General features: G+C 36.6%; 4 protein-coding genes across 9 annotated transcripts in view; 1 reads left to right on the top strand and 3 right to left on the bottom strand.

Annotated features, from left to right (window-relative positions):
- The window catches only part of LOC122091455 (peptide chain release factor APG3, chloroplastic), a 16,801-nt gene extending 15,306 nt beyond the window's left edge, over positions 1–1,495 (top strand). Inside the window, exon 15 of the mRNA XM_042661416.1 lies at positions 1,018–1,495. Coding sequence (XP_042517350.1) covers positions 1,018–1,089 — 72 coding nt within the window. The 3' untranslated portion in view covers positions 1,090–1,495. The remainder of the gene's footprint in view (positions 1–1,017) is intronic.
- LOC122091456 (F-box protein CPR1-like) overlaps positions 1–3,322 on the bottom strand; it is an 8,681-nt gene extending 5,359 nt beyond the window's left edge. For 2 of the 4 annotated variants that reach the window (XM_042661417.1, XM_042661419.1), the window contains exon 1: positions 2,075–3,322. In XM_042661417.1, the coding sequence (XP_042517351.1) occupies positions 2,094–3,245 (1,152 nt within the window). In that variant the 5' untranslated portion in view covers positions 3,246–3,322 and the 3' untranslated portion in view covers positions 2,075–2,093. The remainder of the gene's footprint in view (positions 1–2,074) is intronic. The other 2 variants (XM_042661418.1, XM_042661420.1) reach the window with 1 other exon arrangement.
- A 3,393-nt stretch (positions 3,323–6,715) lies between these two features.
- LOC122092351 (F-box protein CPR1-like) lies at positions 6,716–9,880 on the bottom strand. The gene is made up of 2 exons (XM_042662663.1): positions 9,295–9,880; positions 6,716–6,786 (listed from the first exon to the last, which is right to left on the bottom strand). Exons 1-2 carry the CDS (start codon positions 9,878–9,880, stop codon positions 6,716–6,718), a joined length of 657 nt encoding a protein of 218 aa, XP_042518597.1.
- A 5,404-nt stretch (positions 9,881–15,284) lies between these two features.
- LOC122090845 (lysine-specific demethylase RSBN1L) lies at positions 15,285–18,086 on the bottom strand. Of its 3 annotated transcripts, none has more exons than XR_006143746.1 (6): positions 17,718–18,084; positions 16,787–16,938; positions 16,055–16,113; positions 15,942–15,972; positions 15,720–15,812; positions 15,285–15,629 (listed from the first exon to the last, which is right to left on the bottom strand). XR_006143746.1 is itself a non-coding variant. In XM_042660573.1 (6 exons), the coding sequence occupies exons 1-6, from the start codon at positions 17,822–17,824 to the stop codon at positions 15,588–15,590; spliced, it is 549 nt and encodes a 182-aa protein (XP_042516507.1). In that variant the 5' UTR covers positions 17,825–18,085; the 3' UTR covers positions 15,285–15,587. The 3 variants fall into 3 exon arrangements, 2 of the variants coding, with proteins under 2 accessions (XP_042516507.1, XP_042516508.1); XM_042660573.1 differs by having other exon boundaries at positions 15,877–15,972; positions 17,718–18,085; XM_042660574.1 differs by lacking the exon at positions 15,942–15,972 and having other exon boundaries at positions 17,718–18,086.
- Positions 18,087–18,185: the final 99 nt, after the last annotated feature.

Genomic DNA, 18,185 nt, shown 5'->3' with positions numbered 1-18,185 from the left:
GGATTGGAACCCATAGCCTATCATCTATCATGAGTCATGACTCATATATTAAGGAACAAGGTTTCTCTTGTTGCTTAGTGTTTTAGTATCACTAACTTATATGTATTGATTGACAGGGGGTTAAACATTAAAATATCATGGTTCATGGACTCATGTTCTATGATGGACTTTGTGGATCTCGTTTTGGGCATCATAGAGGTAAGTATATCTAACTACATACTTAAATAGTTAAATATTATATTATTTATAATATTTCATTAGGAATTATATGTTGTTATGCACTTATGCCTTTTGTTTTATTTATAGCTTTTTTTTTATGAATAATTTTTTTATTTTTTGTTGTGTTTTCTCATGTTAGAAAATATATCACTTTGCAATTTGCATTGATATGAATTTCATGTTGAATGTTGATTCTTGTCTCTTGATGTTGCTTAAAGCGTGTACTTTTTTCCCTTGATGTTGCTTAAAGTCGTGCTTCTTGTATTTTGATATAACTTAAAGGCTTGATTTTTTACAAGCAATTTAAAATTAAGTATATCATTGTTATACAGTTATACTAGATATTATAGATATATTAAAAAAATAGTAATGCCTTTTTTGGCGCCGTATTCGCCTTAAGGCGGGCGCCTTCTCGCCTAAACGCTTAGACAACCCTCCAGCGCATTGGTTCGCCTTGGCGCCGTGACAACTATGGATGGTAATCAATATTTCTTGCCCTTTATCGATGACTTTTCGATAAAGGTTTTTTTTTTTTTTTCTTTGATGATGAAGCACAAAAATGACTCTTTTGTCAAGTTCAAGCAATGGAAGGGTTTGATCAAGAAGCAGACTCACAAGGAAATCAAGCGCCTGAGGAGCCTAAGGACTAACAACATTATGGAATATTGTGAAAATTAGTTCAATAAGTTCTACAAAAATGAAGAAAAAACACGTCACAACATTATAAAATACCATATTACCATGGCATAATGGAGTTGCATAATGGAAACAATTTCAATAACTTCTTCAAATTATTAGTCTTGTGCTGCTATGGAACAGAAGGAACTCTTGGAAGAGCTTACTGAGTCTGTAGGTGCATCTACTGGATAATGCCGTGAAGCCAAAGCTTGTGTAACTTTTGGGTTACGAGAAAAAGGATGGCAGCTAATTTGTTTTGCAACAGATCAGGGAAACAATGGGGGCCATGTTCTATACATCTTCAGGTATATTTTACGTATAATAACACGGTCTTTGCAGTATGGTCAAGCTCTAAGAATATCTAGATATACAATTGATCTTGTGCTCTTTCTCCTGTAAAGTTAAAATGGATTTTCTTATGGACTACTCTTACGGTGTCAAATAATTTGTACCCTTACTTTTTTTGCTTTTTTAGTATAACACAATTTTTGTTTTTCCAAATGAGGGTAAATTATGTCATTTCACATTTGTATTTGAAAAATGTGTGAGTCAAATGACAACTTTCATAATGATATAATGACAAGTCACTTTCAAATTATTTGAAAACCCTTTTCTACCCCTAACTTAAAGAACTTTTGTGAAGATAAGGGACCATCAAAAGAAAATGTTAAATTTTAAATACATCTATTGAGGTTACTGAGACAGTCCCTAAGTTAAATGAAAGATGAGCTAATTCCTGGCTGTCAAATCTGATTTATTATGATCATAGTTTGTTCTCTGAATCCTACTGTGCCATGTGTAATATGACAATGTGGAGCTTTAAGGAATATCTCCCTAAACACAAATGATTTTGATATTTTCTTTCAAACCACTAAAGCACATCAATCTAAGTGCAGCGAACAAATTCAAAGATACCCAGAAAGAAGCTAGCAAAAACAGAAAAAAGGGGGAACATAATATCAACATCAAAGTCTGATATTCAATACCAGATCTGTCCATGAGTCAGGAACCATTTAATTTCTCTAGGAAGCTCTTTTTTTGGGTAAACTAGGAAGCTTATTAACATACAGAAAGAAACAGAGTTTAAATCTTTCAGTTTTAGGTAGCATAGATATAAATTCAAATTCATCTTCAACTACAACTACTAACACAGGCTAAAGAAAATCAACACCCTCACCTGTAATTCTTTATACCTTTTATAAGTTCTGATGCACATCCCCAGTCTCTTCGACAGTGACCATTGCAAGGCTCTCGGTATAAGAATAAACATTAAATCCCTTTGGGGAACCACGAAGATACAGATTTGTAATGTCTTTGCTCACTGGATCAAATAAAGCTGGCCCATCGTTCTGCAGTAAAACCTGACCGTTCTTGAAGCCGTGTAACTTTTTTTCTAGGTATCCATAATAATAATAATTTCCAGGTATGTATGAATCATCAAGAGAGAGCTGTTTGGTCCAAGAAGTATTTTCCAATCCATCATCCATCCACACCCATAATTCATAACATTTCCGGTATTCATAACAAAATATAGAAAGAGGGCCTCCCATTGCAGTCAGGTTCGCTCTTCTTGTCATATAATCAGAAAAGGGGGGCATTGGAATTTCCTTGAACTTCTCATTTCCAACACAAAATGAAACAACTAACTTCAAATCAGGCACAATCCAATGAGGACAACCTTCAAACACCTGTGGTTTTGATTCCCAAATAGGGTAATGAACTTCTCCAATGCTTCTCCAAGAACTTGTCCCCAGTGTATACATATAGCCTTTACCTGTACGGAGACCAGCCTTCCTCTCTTCAAAAGAAGAAACTGCCAGCACCTTGAATTTACCAGAATTATGATCATAACCAAACCCTAGAGCAAAACTAGTGTGGGGACTTACATCGTTGTTATGTGCCGGCAATTGCTTGAAATCTCCTGTGGCAGGATTCCATAAATACACAAATTCTCCGTAAAATGACCTATGGGTTAAACACACTAATCCATTACAAGAACCTGCTACTAAAATTGGGCTTGTGCAGGTCGGATTCCGGAAAGGGAAATCAAGTGAAATTGCAAAGCGAAATTCGTTAATATTTACTTTATATATCTTGGTAGCAGTTGTAATGATAATAGTAGAACCATTATCCATTTCCATCTGTCGATTCAAGTGCATTTTAATGAAATTAGGGTTATGAAATCGAGAGTAGTCTCTAATTATGCACCTGAAATCCAAGAGAGTCTTCACAGGCAGACGCAAGAAGATTTCATCCTTGATTTCATTTGGGAGATTAGGCAATTCCGCCCTAGCAGACATGATCATCTCTTTCCTCAGTTTCTTCTTTCCATGTATCTGTTTCTTCATTTTTCTTCCTTTATCGTTCTGGTTTTCCCCAACGTTGGTTGCGCCGGGAAGAGGAGAAAATAAGAAGAAAGGAAAAACGAACTCTCGAACTCTCTCCCGCCCCCTTTTTCCTTTTATATTCGCGCCCACAGTTTTATTTTTCTTTTAAAAAAAAGATTTATTTTATTATTTTTGTTCTTCCCGCGCATGGTTTAAGTTTATTACCCTTCGTTCTTATCGATCCAACGATCAGGTATCGTTCAAGAATTGGGATCGGATTAGGGGCGATAACAGCAAGCATTGGTTGGGCATTGGTTGGGTCCCACTAACCCACGTTGTTTGAGTAGCAACGGTTTTGTACATCAAAGGAATGCCCAGCTAGCAATACCTGCGTCCAGGGGTGCGAGTTCCGGCCGTCATCTATGGGTGCAAGTATGGCCCTGACAAACTCGCCTTTGATCCACAATGGTCCAAAATAAATATAGGTCCCAAAATTTTGGTTATGAGGGCCTTGTTCTAAATTTTTTTATCATAAGTCAGTCAGGATCAAGGCAAATAAGGGTTGATGTCTTTGACCCACCTTTTAACAAAAAAAGAAAAAAGTCTTTGGCCCACCCAACACGCATTGAACCAGAGCCTAATTTTTTTACTCTGACTTTTGGCTCTAGTTTTGGCCTAACCCGGCCTCGGTTTTTGTCCGTATTATTGACTTTGATGTTAACCCTGATATTAACCTAATTTTAGATATTGTTTGACATTAAGTAATTAACACCTCAAAATCCCAAATATATCTTCTCACCGATCTATCTTGTTTTTTTTTTTATAAAAAGGAGATCTATCTTGCTTTCTTTCTATCACAGAAGTTCTGCCTTAAATAATATCTTCACTAATTACTCTCGAACGTTAGGGCTTCGAATCTTTTGATATCCCATCGCCTGAGTTCACATTGTGTCACGCCTTCAACTCTTAATGGACGTTAATTAGGATGATCTCTTTGTTTATCATGACAAATAATTGAAAATTTTTGGATTATTTGCTTTCGTAGGATGATCTCCTCTTTGCTTACCATAGTGGCGTTATTTGTATTGTTTGAGTGTTTGCTTTAAGATGTTCTCTTCATGACAAGTACTTTGTGACTGTGTTTTTTATCTCCTCTTTTATGAATATTTTTATTTTTTAGTTATTTCATATTTACAGGGTCAAGGTCAGAGTATACCCGGCCTTTAATGGCAAACCAAAGTCAATTAGGGTCATCCCGGCCCGACCCTGAAAAATCAGGGCCAATCAGGGCAGGTAAGGGTTGGGCCTAACTTGATGTTTTGCAACTCTGAGTCAAAGTCAGAGCGGGTTTAGGCCCAGTTAAGAGGACTCAGGGTTGGGCTAGGGTTTTAAGAAGCCTGGCCCAACCCGGCCCTATTGCACCCCTACTTGCGTCAGCATCCCCACCACCCCAGCGCACATTGAATGGTTGAAGGATCAAGGGGTACATGCCAAGTACTCAAAGATCATGTACCTTGCGATTCCTTGAGAGCCCATATTTAATTTTCATTTTGGGAAAACAATTTTGAAACGGATTGGTTATATCATAATTCAAGAGGATAAAGAGGGATAACCAATATTTAGAATATAACCTTTCCTCTTTTGGAGGTTATTCTTTGGGTTTTGTGAAGTGATTTGTATCTCATGGGTTGGGGTAAGGCGGATTTGTCCCCCTTTTATTCTTTATTATTTTGTTTCTCTTATTTAATAAAATTTTAGGGGCTTTCTCATATCCCAGTTCTGAGATAATATTTGGGTTTGAAAAAAAAAAAGATGTGCATTCCCTTGGCGGGCTTATGTAGTAGGATTGTTGGACAAGAAATTCATGACTAGCCGAGTTAAGGTAGTGTGTCAATCCGCTTGGTTTCAATTTTTCGATTTTGTTCCAATTCGTTCAAAAGGATGATGAGATAAACCAAAATCGAACCAAGAGTCGACTCGATTCCATATTTGGATATTCAAGCCGATTTAATTCGGTTTAGCTTGGTTTTGATTCCCATTCAGTTATGTAATATGGTTTTAATTCAGCTTTGTAATTCGGTTATGTAAATGATTCTACTCTTGGACCATGATTGTGATGAACCAAAGGTAATTATGGGCTCAAGTTATGGACATTATGGCCATTGTCAACTAAAAAATTATCTTACTATGTGAATATATGAAATAAATTACAAAAAACACTTACCAAAAAAAAAAAAGAAGAAAGAAGAAAAACAAACAAAAAAAAGAGGTGAATACTCATATACTTAAACCAATACCAATTCAATTCAGTTTGGTTTGAATATATGATTCTTTTACCTTGAACCATAATCAAACTGAATCGAAATGAATACTCATATACTCAAACCAAATTTAAACCGAATCATATCAATCAATTCAGCTCGACTCGGTTCTGATTTGACATTCGGTTACAAATTGACATCCTCTGAGAGAGGTTAGGCAAGCTTTGGGGAAACTAGCAGAAAAAGGATGACACATCCCAGCATTTTCACTCAACTAAATTACACTTCGGTACCTAGTGTTTAGAGAAAATATGGCTGACCTACAATCACCTTCTTACCCCTTCTCCACCCAAAAAATAAAAAAAAAATAAAACTCACCCAACCTTGACCGTTGATCTTAAAGTTGTCCACGTGTCGTGTTCTGCAGGTAGCAAAACAAGGAAAAACAGGGATGAGAAAAACAGAGGATTTTGATCCCATTGCTTCCCCCTATGTCTTGACGCCGCTGCCACCTATATAACTATTGCTACATGTTTTTTATTAAAAAGAAAAGTAAGACTTCAATAAAAATAAGAAATAAACAAGATATCATGCGCATGAGAATGTAGGAGAACGACCTCAGTCCATGAATTTATAATCAATTTTCTCTCTCTTCATTTAATAGATTCTAAATCCATGGACTCGGGACATACAAAAACATTCTCATACGTGAACCTGATCCGTTCACGTTATAGTGAATCTAAGGGCCATCGAAACCAATAATTAGCCTTTTACCAAAAGAAAAACCAATAATTAGCCGTCCCTTTAAAATATTACAAATCCAAATGTTTGAAATAAAATTAATGCCATGCAAATAAGTAAAAAAGCTACCCAAGTCAACCAACGCAAGAATCTGGATTTTGATCTTCTCCAATAATTTTTTAAAGAGTTGTTGGAGACTCTCTCTCTGTGATCAGCCAAAGAAGAGAAGCAGAGCACGAAGGGGAAAAGTGTGCCAAACATAGAAAAATTAAAAATATGAAAAAAGAAAGTACCCCAAACATAATATTTAAGAAAACTGTGTATCCAAAACATAGTTTCTGAAAAGTGAAGTACTCCTATGCTGCATTTGGTACGCATTCTTAGAGCACATTCTGGATTGAGAGAAAGTTGTTTGGTATGCACTCTTGTTCTCAAATGTTGGAATGGATGCAAGAATGGGCCCCATTTTGCAATGGGCTTGTTTATCCATTATACATTCTCGTTCTGGCCATCGAGTTCAATTTTCGTCTCACCTAACAATGAAAAGCGAAGTCTCATATCTGTAGCAAATAAATGAAGTTCGATGAATAAGTTCTGCCATAGCAAAGGCAGATCCATCACCACAACTGCAAATCCCTCTGATAACAATTCAGATTTACAATTGATCTCGTGCTCTTTCTTCTGTTAAGTTAAAATGAATTTTCTTATCAACAACTCTTAAGGTGACAAATAATTTGTAACCTTTTGTCGTTTTAATATAACACATTTTTTTTCCTTCCAAATGAGGATAAATTATGTTATTTTACATTTGTACTAAAAAAATGTGTAAAATAATGACGATTTTTGATAATAATATAATGAAGTTAATTTCAAATTATTTTGAAAAACCCTTTTTCTAAACCTAACCTAAAAACACTTTTATCAACAAGATAAGGGACTATAGAAAGAAAATGTCAAATTCTTAATACATCTATAGAGGTGTTATTGAGACAATCCTTAAGTTAAATAAAAGATAAGCTAATTCCTGGCCTTCACAACTGCTTTATTATGGTCATAGTTTGCTCTTTGAAACCTACTGTGCAATGTGTAATATGACAATGTGGAGCTTTAAGAAATATCTACATATTAGGCTCTCTTTGGTTTGATTCCTATTTGTATTTATTTGACTTATTTCTATTTTTACAAGTGTTTGGCATAATTTATAGCACTTATTTATATTTATAATTATAATAAATTAGAATAAATTTCAAACCACAAATTACTCTCAAGCTATTTGTGATTTGTGACAACAAATCATTTATGTTGATTTTTGTGCTACCTTAAATGAACAAGTGTGCTAAACTACTCAAAATCAAAGGTAAATAGGTAACTTTAGTATGCTTTATATTTTTTCAATAAAAAAACCTTAAATCCTATCATTTCTCTTGCTCAAAGCTCATAGCTGAAGGTGAAACTTGAAACCTATTTTCTCATTATATAATCTATTTTATAAATAGTAACCCAACGAATACTATTTGTGATCCATAATTTATTGTCACAAATAATTTCTAAAAAATAATTAATAAATACAAATAGAAATCAGACAAAAAAAACCTAAATACAAATGATTTTGATTTTTTTTTTTTTTCAAACCATCAAAGCACATCAATCTAAGTGCAGAGAACAAATTCAAAGACACCCAGAAAGAAGCAAGTAAAAACAGTAAGGGGAAAAACAAAATTAACATCAAAGTCTGATATATTCAATACCAGATCTGTTCATGAGTCAAGAACTGTTTAATTTCTCTAGGAACCTAATTAACATGCAAAAAGAAACACAGTTTAAATTCAAATTCATCTTCAACTACAACTACTAAAGCAGGCTAAAGAAAATCAACATCCTCGCCTGTAATTCTTTACTCCTTTTTATGAGTTCTAGTGCACTTCCCTTGTCTCTTCAATACTGACCATTGCGAGGGTCTCAGTATAAGGAAAAACAGAAAAATTCATTAGGTAACTACAAAGGTACCGAGCTTTACTAGTCCTTGGTAGGATTTTTTATGTGGGCTTACCTGATAACGATTGATTCATTGGGCTCAAGCAATAATAGACCCACTCTGATTAGGAAACTCCTAACCCAATCCATTGTGGGAATGAATTAGGGTTTTAGGGATTCTATTATAAATAGAAGCTAAAGGTCCCTGCAGCCGTCAATTTAAACACCTTCATGGTTTTAGAAGCACGGACTCCCCCACAGGAATAGTGCATGAGGAAAGTATTCCAAGGGTGAAAGGCTGCAGAAGATCTTAGCGGCTGGGACTCCATTGTGTAGTTCTTTGTTACATCTTCCCATTTATGGTTCATGTCATGGATGTCCCATTGATTATTATTATAGATATGGTAAATATATATGGTTATGTATTTTAAGTTGGGAGTACTTTATTGTTCTTGGTTTAGGGACTACACCCATGATTAATCTTTTATGATTGGTTGATGATTCTTGTATTCTAAACACTATAGGGTTATTCATATGTTTACTATGGTAAAAGATCTCCAACAGTCCTTAATTAAACAAAGCTAAATCTAAGTCATGGAATAAAACTTTACCGTTCTTCAAGCCAAACAAGTTTGTTCCAAAGTGGCAGTGGTTTCCATAACCATCATTTACAGGTATGGAAGACTCATCAAAGGAGAGCTGTTTGATCCAACTGGTATTATCCAATCCATCATCCACCCTCACCCATAATTCATAACGTTTTGACTTTTGTCTTCGACAGAAAATAGAAAGAGGGCCTCCCAACGCAGTCAAGGTCGCTGTTATTGTTCTATAATCATAGAAGGAGGGCATTGGGATTTTCTTGAACTTCTCATTTCCAACACTAATTAAATGAAACAATTGAGTTCAACTCGGGCACAACCCAATGAGGACAACCATCACCTGTGGTTCTATGTCCCAAAGAGGGTACTGAACTTCTCCAATGCTTCTCCAAGAACTTGTTCCCAGTGTATACACATAGCCTTTACCTGTCCAGGGGGATCCTCCTCTTCTTCATCGTAATCCACATTCTCTTCATCATAAAAAAAACTTACCAACACCTTGAATTTTACCAGAATTACGATCATAACCAAACCCTAAAGCAATTCTATAGTAGGGACTTACATCATTGTTATGTGCCGGCAATTGCTTGTAATCTCCTGTAACAGGATTCCAGAAATACGCAATCTCTCCAAGACATGAAGAACTGGGTAAGTAAATATCTTCATCTAATGGATCATGGGTTAAGCAAACCAACCCATTATAAGAACCTGCTACTACAATTTGGCTTGTACTGGTCGATTTCAGGGAAGGGAAATCAAGCGGAATTTCATAGCGAAATTTGTCAATATTTACTTTATGAATCATGTTCCCATATGGAATGATGATAGTAGAACCATTGTCCATTTCCATCTGTCGATTCAAGTGCAATTTAATGAAATTAGGGTTATGGAATGGCGAGTAGTAGTCTCTGCTTATACACCTGAAATCCAAGAGAGTCTTCACAGGTAGACGAGAGAAGATTTCATCCTTGATTTCATTTGGGAGATTAGGCAATGTAGCCCCAGCAGAAGCAGAAGCAGAAACAGAAACGATCATCTCTTTCCTCAGTTTCTTCTTTCCTCGTCTCTGTTTCTTCATTTTTTTTTTCGTTTCTGGTTTTCTTATATGGCTCCGTTGCGCCGGGAAGGAGGAGAAAAGAAGAACAAAGAAAACTAGAAAAAGAGCAAGGGAAAATTATATGATTATCCACTATTGAATTTCCAGATGGGTTTGAGTTTACAAAAATACCCAATTTTGGGATTGGGTTTACAAAACTGGAGAATACAATACTCTGCCCTCAATTATCTATGGTTTTTTACCATTTTACCCCCACCTCCCTCCTTTGGTTACCTCCACCCAAGCCCACATTGGGTCATCAGATTTCAGAGGTACTTTCCGATTGCAGCATGCAGTGACTGCTACATGATTGGACTTTTGAGAGAGAGAGAGAGAGAGAGAGAGAGAGAGAGCCATAGTCGGCAGTCATGCTAGACTCCGATGAGATGACTAAAAGTTGTGAATTCAATACTTTGTTTTTCCATTTGCAGCTGCAATCTCTCTTTCTAAGTCTCAAGTATGACAATTGGGGACTAATATGAACTCCAATTATTTTCCCCTATTCTTTTGATTAATTATTTTTAACATTGTGATGGATCTGGTTTATCTGGGGGTGAGGATCCCAACAACAAAATCAATCACGTTTTACTCCTTTCTTTTCTTCTTCCTGCCCCCATCACCACCGCATGCTACAACTACCACCACCATACCTCCTCACCCCCACCCATTCTATCACAACGCCCACTAATCGCGGCCCCACTATGCCCTGCACCATCGACACCCCCAGCCGGTCCCTCCTGCAACAGAAGACGAGAAAGGGATGGGAAAGTGAGGACTCCGCCGCTCAAGAGGGGGGGATGAGAGATAGGGGTGAACTGGAACCCATGCAAATCAACGATTCCACAGGGCCGAGATTGTGATGTTTTGAACGTTGATTATTACTTTGGAGCAATAGTTGGATCTTGACCCAAACCCCATGGCTGATTTTAGAGTGTAGTGGAGCTGGCAACGACGATCTTCAAAGACAACGAATAGCAAGCACAGAGGCAGTGTAATCACAAAAGCTTCCTGACTACCATTTGATAGCAAAGCTAGGGAAGCTAGCAAAACCAATTTCAGTGGAGTTTTTGATTTGATGGCGGTACTCTCTCGGGTTGGGGATAAAGGGCTAATAGCTAATAGAGAGAATTAGGGATAAAAATGTCAAAATAGAAAGGAGGATGAAAGTGATTCATTGTTTTCTAAACCCAAACCTTACATTGTGTATATTTGTTAATCGAAAAAATAAATGGGTAATTTTGTAAAAGGAAACCCCAAAGTGGGTAACCTATAATTTTCCCTAATTTTTAACTCTCCGCCGCCTAAATCTCTTTTTCCCTCCTTTTTTCTAACCCTAAAAAATATGCATACATTGATTGGGTCCCACTATAATCCACATTGTTTGAATGGCTAGGATTTTTTACATCAAAGGAATGTCCAACTAGGATTCTATACACCATATAATGGATGTGAATTTGAGACCGAAATTGTTTATCGAAATCGAATCAAAATTATTTACACTAAAATCGTAAAATTGTTTGTTAAATGGTTCGATTATAGTTTTAAAGTTTAAATTGTTAGTAAACCGTTTAAATAAAGTGTTAACTTGATTAACATAAACTTTAGTAAGTTTCAGTCATTCAATGTTATGTTTACATATATTTCAATAAAAATAAATAAATTTTACATTAAACAACTAAAATATATATATATATATATATATAACAATAAACAATTCAATTCAATGTTACAAGTGACATCCATTTCACTAAAAATTTTAAAAGTAAAGAAGTTGTTTGGATAAAGAATTAGAAAATATAACAAGACCGTTTAAACCGAAACCATATATAAGTTTTAATATATGAAACCATTTATTAAATGATTCGATTTTGGTTTTACCTAAAAAAATTGCCCCAAATCAAATCGAATTGTCTACATCGGAATCGAACCGATTAACACCCTTACACCAAATGGATCAGGACCCTTAGCCCAACCTAACCCAAAGTCAGTGTTTTCGATCCTAACCTGCCCTCATGGTCAGAAATCTGAGCTTAGACCTTCTTCGGGCTTAGGGCAGGTTCAGACTATCAGGGCCAAACACCCCTAATTGATCTGATGGGTTTGCCACCAGTTTCAATAAGCTAAAGGCATACATCAATCACAACGTTGAAGGAAGGGGTGTCAATGGGCCAGATTGAACCCAGTCCAACCCTAAGGTCTCTTAACTCAACCCAAGGCCAACCCAGACCTAGGTTAGGCTGGGATTTCTTAGCCCAGGCCCAATCCTGTTGAGTTTAGCCCAACCCAACCCTACCCCGATGAACCCTGATTGGGTCAGGTTTGACTCAATCCAGTCCAACCCAATACTTTGAGTTACTTGTTTGCTAGATCTTGACGCATTACAAATGCCAATGACCAAATTTTTCGTATATGTGTAGATTGTGGAAAGCAAAAGACCTTTTTTTATAAGTACCCATTAATAATTATTAGCATATTTATATGATTATATACTTAATAAACATGGTTGGGTTGGATTGGGTTGGGTTGGGTTGAGACCTCAACCCAAGCCCAACCCTGCCTCGGGCCTGAAAATCTCAACCCTAACCCCACCCTACAGGCTGAAATCTCAACCCAAGCCCTGTTCGGGCTCAGGGCGGGCCAGGGCTGGTTTGGGTTGATGGCCTTTTTTGACACCCCTAGTTGAAGGGAATCTTTTCCAATGAGGCAGGAAAGAGAATGACACATTATTGGGCACCCTGGCAACGTGACCAAACTTTTCCGTAGGTAAATTGCACTTGGCTACCTAGTATGTGGAGACATTATGTTTGAACTACATCACATTCAAAAACTATGTTTGATGTGGTCTGTGGCGTATTATTTTTGAGAATTCCATATGGAGTGCTTTCTTTAAGGCAAAATTTTTCAGGGGTAACCATTTTGCTTTAGCCAAATGCATGATAGTGAGTTCTAAAACTTGGCGGAGGGCCTTAGAGCTTAAAGAGCTTATTTTATTAAAATCCAAATGGTTGGTTGGCTCTGATGAGGTGAATTTTTGGCTTGTCGGGTATAGGCTCCCTAATCGACTATGTTGATGGTGCCTTGCATGTGAACATTGAGACTCGGATAAATGATGTGCTTAGAGGTGATGACAGTTGGGATCAAGATGTGTTGAATGTTATTGACTTCCTGGAGATTAGGGATAATATTCTCAACTCCAACATTATGTTATCAAATAAAATTGACAAATTGGTTTGGACCCCGATAAGCGATAGCTCTTTCTCTACTAAGTTAGCATGGAATGAGATCCGATTGTACTCTCCTCAAGTTTCTTACTCTAAATGGTTATGGAATACGCCAGTTCCTCCCAAAGTTAGTTTTTTTTTCATGGTAAATCTTAAATGGAAAGATTCCAACCAATGAAGCTTTGATGAAAAATTGGTATTCTATTGGCATATAAATGCTTTTGTTGCAGGGATCCTTGGAGGGAAACGACAACCCACACTTTATTGGTGGGAACAACTGCTTATAAGGTTTGGGATTTTTTCGGAAGAACAATGGATATTGATGTTATTTCAACTCAAGATCTTGGTAATAGGATCATTTTTTGGCAATCCCGTGCTGGTGTCATAGGTATTTGCTAGTACATCACGGTTTTGTTGCCAACATTTACTGTTTGGGAATTATGGAGAGAAAGAAATAGTAGAAGACATGATGAAGGCTCACTTGCATCATCTACCATCATTGAGAGAGTTAAAGGTTTGGATTCGCGAGATCACTTATCCCACTAAATTCTCTTGGATAGATGATCTTATTCTGCAGGTATTTAAGTTAAATCATCCTATTTGTCAAGTTAAGGCTCTAGTTCCTATATATTTGTCCCCTCCTTTTCATACTATTAAATTGAATGCTGATTGTGCAAGTAAGGGAAATCTGGGCATTAGTGGTGGGGGAGGCATTATTAGAAACAATAATGAGAATGTTCTTGCAACATTCACTAATTTCTATGGGGTATGTTCAAATTCAATGGCTGAGTTGAGAGCTCTTAGAGATGTATTGAAATTATGTGGGGAATTGGGCTTCTCCGATTTCTCCGATTTCTCCGATTTTTATGTTAATTCTGATTCCTCCTTTATTGTGAAACTGATTACCCAAAGATCATGTAATTTGTAGAGCTATTGGTATTGGTTTCAGGAAGTTATCAAACTCTACAATTCTCTGAGAACCCACATCTCGTTTTCATTTCGGGAAAGCAATCAAGCAACGGATTGATTAGCTAGTTTTGCTTGTGAGTTCACAATAAATTTGATTTTCTATGGTGATGATCTTCTTCCAGGTGATCTTAGTTGCATCATTTGAGAGGACAAAGTTAGTTTATCAGTCTTTAGCATGTAATAATTTATTTTATAAGGATTTTCTTTTGGGTTTTGAGAGTGTCTCTCTTGGAATGAGGTAAGGCGGGTTATGTCCCCTTGTCTTTTTATAATCAGTTTTTTTTTTTTTTTTTTTCAATAAAATTCTTGGGGCAATCCTGGTCCCAGATAATATTCAGGATAAAAAATATATATATTGTTTGATTTAAAAAATAATTACCGGCACAAATGATTTTGATAATCTTGTTTCAAACCACTGAAGCACATCAATCTAAGTGCAGAGAACAAATACAAACATACCCAGAAAGTAGCAAGAAGTAAAGGAAAAAACAAAATTAACATCAAAGTTTGATATTAAATACCAGATCTGTACATGAGTCATAAACCATTTGGTTTCTCTAGGAAGCCCATTCCCATACAAAAAGAAACACAGTTTATATCTTTCTGTTTTAGGCACCAGAGACCAAAGTTCAAATTCATCTTCAACTACAACTACTAACACAGGCAAAAGAAAATCTACATCTTCACATTTATGAGTACTCATACACATCCCTTGTGTCTTCAACATTCACCATTGCGAGGCTCTTGATACAAGAATAAACATGAAGGTCAGTCATGTTACAATGAGGATACCTGTAAAATTACCAGAACTTTGAATTTACCAGAATTTTGATCATAACCAAACCCTAAAGCAAGTCTACTATAGGGATTTACATCATCGTTATGTGCGGGCAATTGCATGTACTGAGATGTAGCAGGATTCCATAAATACACAACCTGTCCGTAATATGTCTTATGGGTTAAGAACAACCCATTACAAGAAGACCAAAGTATCAAACATATCAGATCAAAGTCTATTTGCCATAGCAGCTTCAGCCTGTCATACTCATGTGTCAGTGATCAAGCCTTAAATTGGAAACCATCAGTGTTTGGAGTAGAAGAGCCATAAAGCAAAGATGCTGCAAGTTTATCATAGACTCATGAATGCAGTGGATTATAGCAATGGATTGAAGGACGCTTGGAAGAGTAAATAATCATTTTTGAAGAAGGAAAAAATTAGATATTTTGAGGTACAAATACAAAATCGTCTTAACCACAAGAGCAAAACCCCATGAACAGTCTTTCTTCTGACCACTTTTCACTTGGGCCAAGAAGATTCAAAATTTAAAACAATGTTCAAAAACTCAGCTAGTGAGCAGCAGCTTCAGTTTCCTGTGGTCTTAACTCCAAGAAACCAAGCATATGTGCTTTGCTTTCTTATGATTCATCTTCCATCAATTCATTTTGTCTAGGTATAAGACTTCTCCATCAGCTATCGGGGGAAAATTTTCTAGCACGACTTAAGGTTTCAACTTCTTTCCGATCTTATTTTTTCCAGAGCTCTGCACCATCGGCAGTGGAAAATCTTAATCAGAAGAAGTTAAAAATGCACAACAAAAGAAGTTAAAAAACAGCTGCTCAACCACGCATACCTTCTGCGCTTTGTTTTTCTTTTTCTTCTCCTTAGGTTTATTTTGCTCACTTCCTTCCCCTTTATCCTGATTTTCTCCATCTTCGGCAGAATCCTGAAATTCCTGCAGCCATTCAGAAGAAGCAAAGAAGAAATGGAAACATTTTGATCACTTTTACCTTTTGTTTCCTTCCTCTCTTCCTTTTCTTCCTATGTTTCTTCACCTTACTTTCTATTAATTTACCTTGATTTTCTCCATCTTTCTCACCAGAATCCTGCAACTTTCTACAACCTTTTAAAAATGCAAAAAGAAAAAGGAAACATCTTGACTTCTCAGAGGATTTTAACATAGAGCACCTCAGAATCATCAAAAGAAGTCACATGTCGAATTCTTCTTCCAGAATTTGGAATTGCACCTGGAATGAAAGATAATCACGTGGTGAGTGATAACCATATGTCATTTAAAAAAAAATTAACTGCCAAACCTATCTGCAACTCATACTAATAAAAAATGTATATCAAAAATGGTGTGGTGCTAAATTAAATGGCACACCAACAGAGTTAAAGAAATGTTCCTAGGACCAGGACATTGGACAAATTCTATTCATTTTACAAGTTGTTTTACCCCGGGGGTCCCCGGGTTAGAAAAGAAAGGAATTTATCTTCTGCTTAGCGAAAACTCTTTTCTCAACCACTATACCATAGGAATTAAAATCCTGATCATTCAGTTTATGGTGAATTCTTAACAATTTAAGGTTCAACATGATCTGCCAGATTAAATTCCCACCCCTCATAGGTAATCCCAATGTCCAACTAGAGTTCATGCTCCATAATTTGGTGTTGGTCTGAGATTCTTCTAATTACAGGAGTTAAACTAGCGGTAACACAAACCAACAAAATGATGTTCAATTATCACCAAGATGCAACATACATAAGATATTTCATAGCAGTTTGACTTCTCAAGGATCCAAATAAGAGCATAACTTGACCAAGCCAATTGTGAGAAGACTTTAAATTAGGCATTTTAAATCTTGATACAGAGAAAACATAAATAATAGAACAAGTTTGACAAAAGGACAAGTACAATACCATTCACTGTGTCTTTCGCATTTTTGACAGCCAACTCAAGAAGATCTGGGTTTATAGAATCTAATCCACCAGGTTTCTGGAGTTTTCTTTCAAGGAACTTTGCCAAAGCAGCAGCTTTGTTGGTTGCCAGAGGTCCTCCAGGGTGAGAAAGCCTAAATCAAAAAGTAGAATAAGGTGGGCATTTGGAAGAAAAAATATATATATTTTTAACAGCTGAGCTGCATTGAAATTTGCTCTTGTGCAAATCAAGGATGCAAGAGTAAGAAAAAAATCAAAGTGAAAGTGCTGCAGTCTTTTCTGGAAATTTTGCTTTTGTGGCCTGTGGAGTCAATTATTCTGCTCTTGTTATACAATCATAGTACTCAATCACAAAGGGTGGTGGAAGTAGTTGGTCAACACTCAAAAGAAACCTCATTTGGACATAATTTCCCATTAGTTTCTTACATGAAGATCAGTGGTTAAATAACACTCAACCACCAGGTTGATCAGAGTTATTAATATGCCTCCTAAGCTGCACAACCAGAGGGAAATGGGTACATTTACAATGCAAGAATGATAAATCTAGGTCTTTGTAGGAACCAGAATTACAACCATGAAATGAAATAGGTATTGTTGCTTCCAAGGTTTTCTTTCTTCTTTTCTCTTATTTCTTTCACAGAATATGCTTTATTGAACAATAGTTCTTATAACCTGGGTCATGCCCAAATAGGGATTTGAGGAATTATAGTGGAAAACCTTGCATCCTCGCAGATGCGACTCAATAAACCCTAAAATTCAAAGTAAAGAAGTGATCTACCTTGTGGAGCATAAACGGACAAGTTTGATTTTTCTGAGCAGTAAAACCTAAGGCTAGAAAAATTGGATTTAAAGAAAAAAAAAATCACAGAATAAAGATGAGAAGAAATGGAAAGATTGGAAGGAAGCAACAGACCTGGGGCGAGATTGAGAGGGGGGAGGCTGGGATGGCAGAGGAGCAAATTTGCTTCCCCGCAACGCCCGTCTTTCATCCTCCGTTAGGGTTTCCAACCCTCCCACCATTCCTTGTCCGTTCTGCCTTCTTCTGCTTCTTCTGGAAATTGGAATCGCCGACTCGCGAGGTCCCAACCAACACACCACACGCTCCCTCCGACAGTCCAACTTGCTACTTTGAAAACTTGAAACGGCCGAGTCATTAGCGAACTTCGTATCAACAAATAAATATCGTTCGCCCCTTTTAAGACCCTCCGACTTCCTGTTGGATTGTGTTACCTAAAAAACACAAGACTTCCTGCTGGATTCAGGGTTTTATGAATCGGTATCAGCAAACACCGATACTGACACTTACGATTTTCATTTTTTGTTGTCAAAAAATTGATATATATTCTTAACCAACTAATACCAGATTGGTAAAACGATATGG

Source organism: Macadamia integrifolia, chromosome 10, assembly GCF_013358625.1.
Source record: "Macadamia integrifolia cultivar HAES 741 chromosome 10, SCU_Mint_v3, whole genome shotgun sequence".
In the NCBI taxonomy this organism is placed as follows: domain Eukaryota; kingdom Viridiplantae; phylum Streptophyta; class Magnoliopsida; order Proteales; family Proteaceae; genus Macadamia; species Macadamia integrifolia.
Note: the sequence above shows the minus strand (reverse complement) of the source record. Positions and strands in the feature narration are given on the sequence as shown.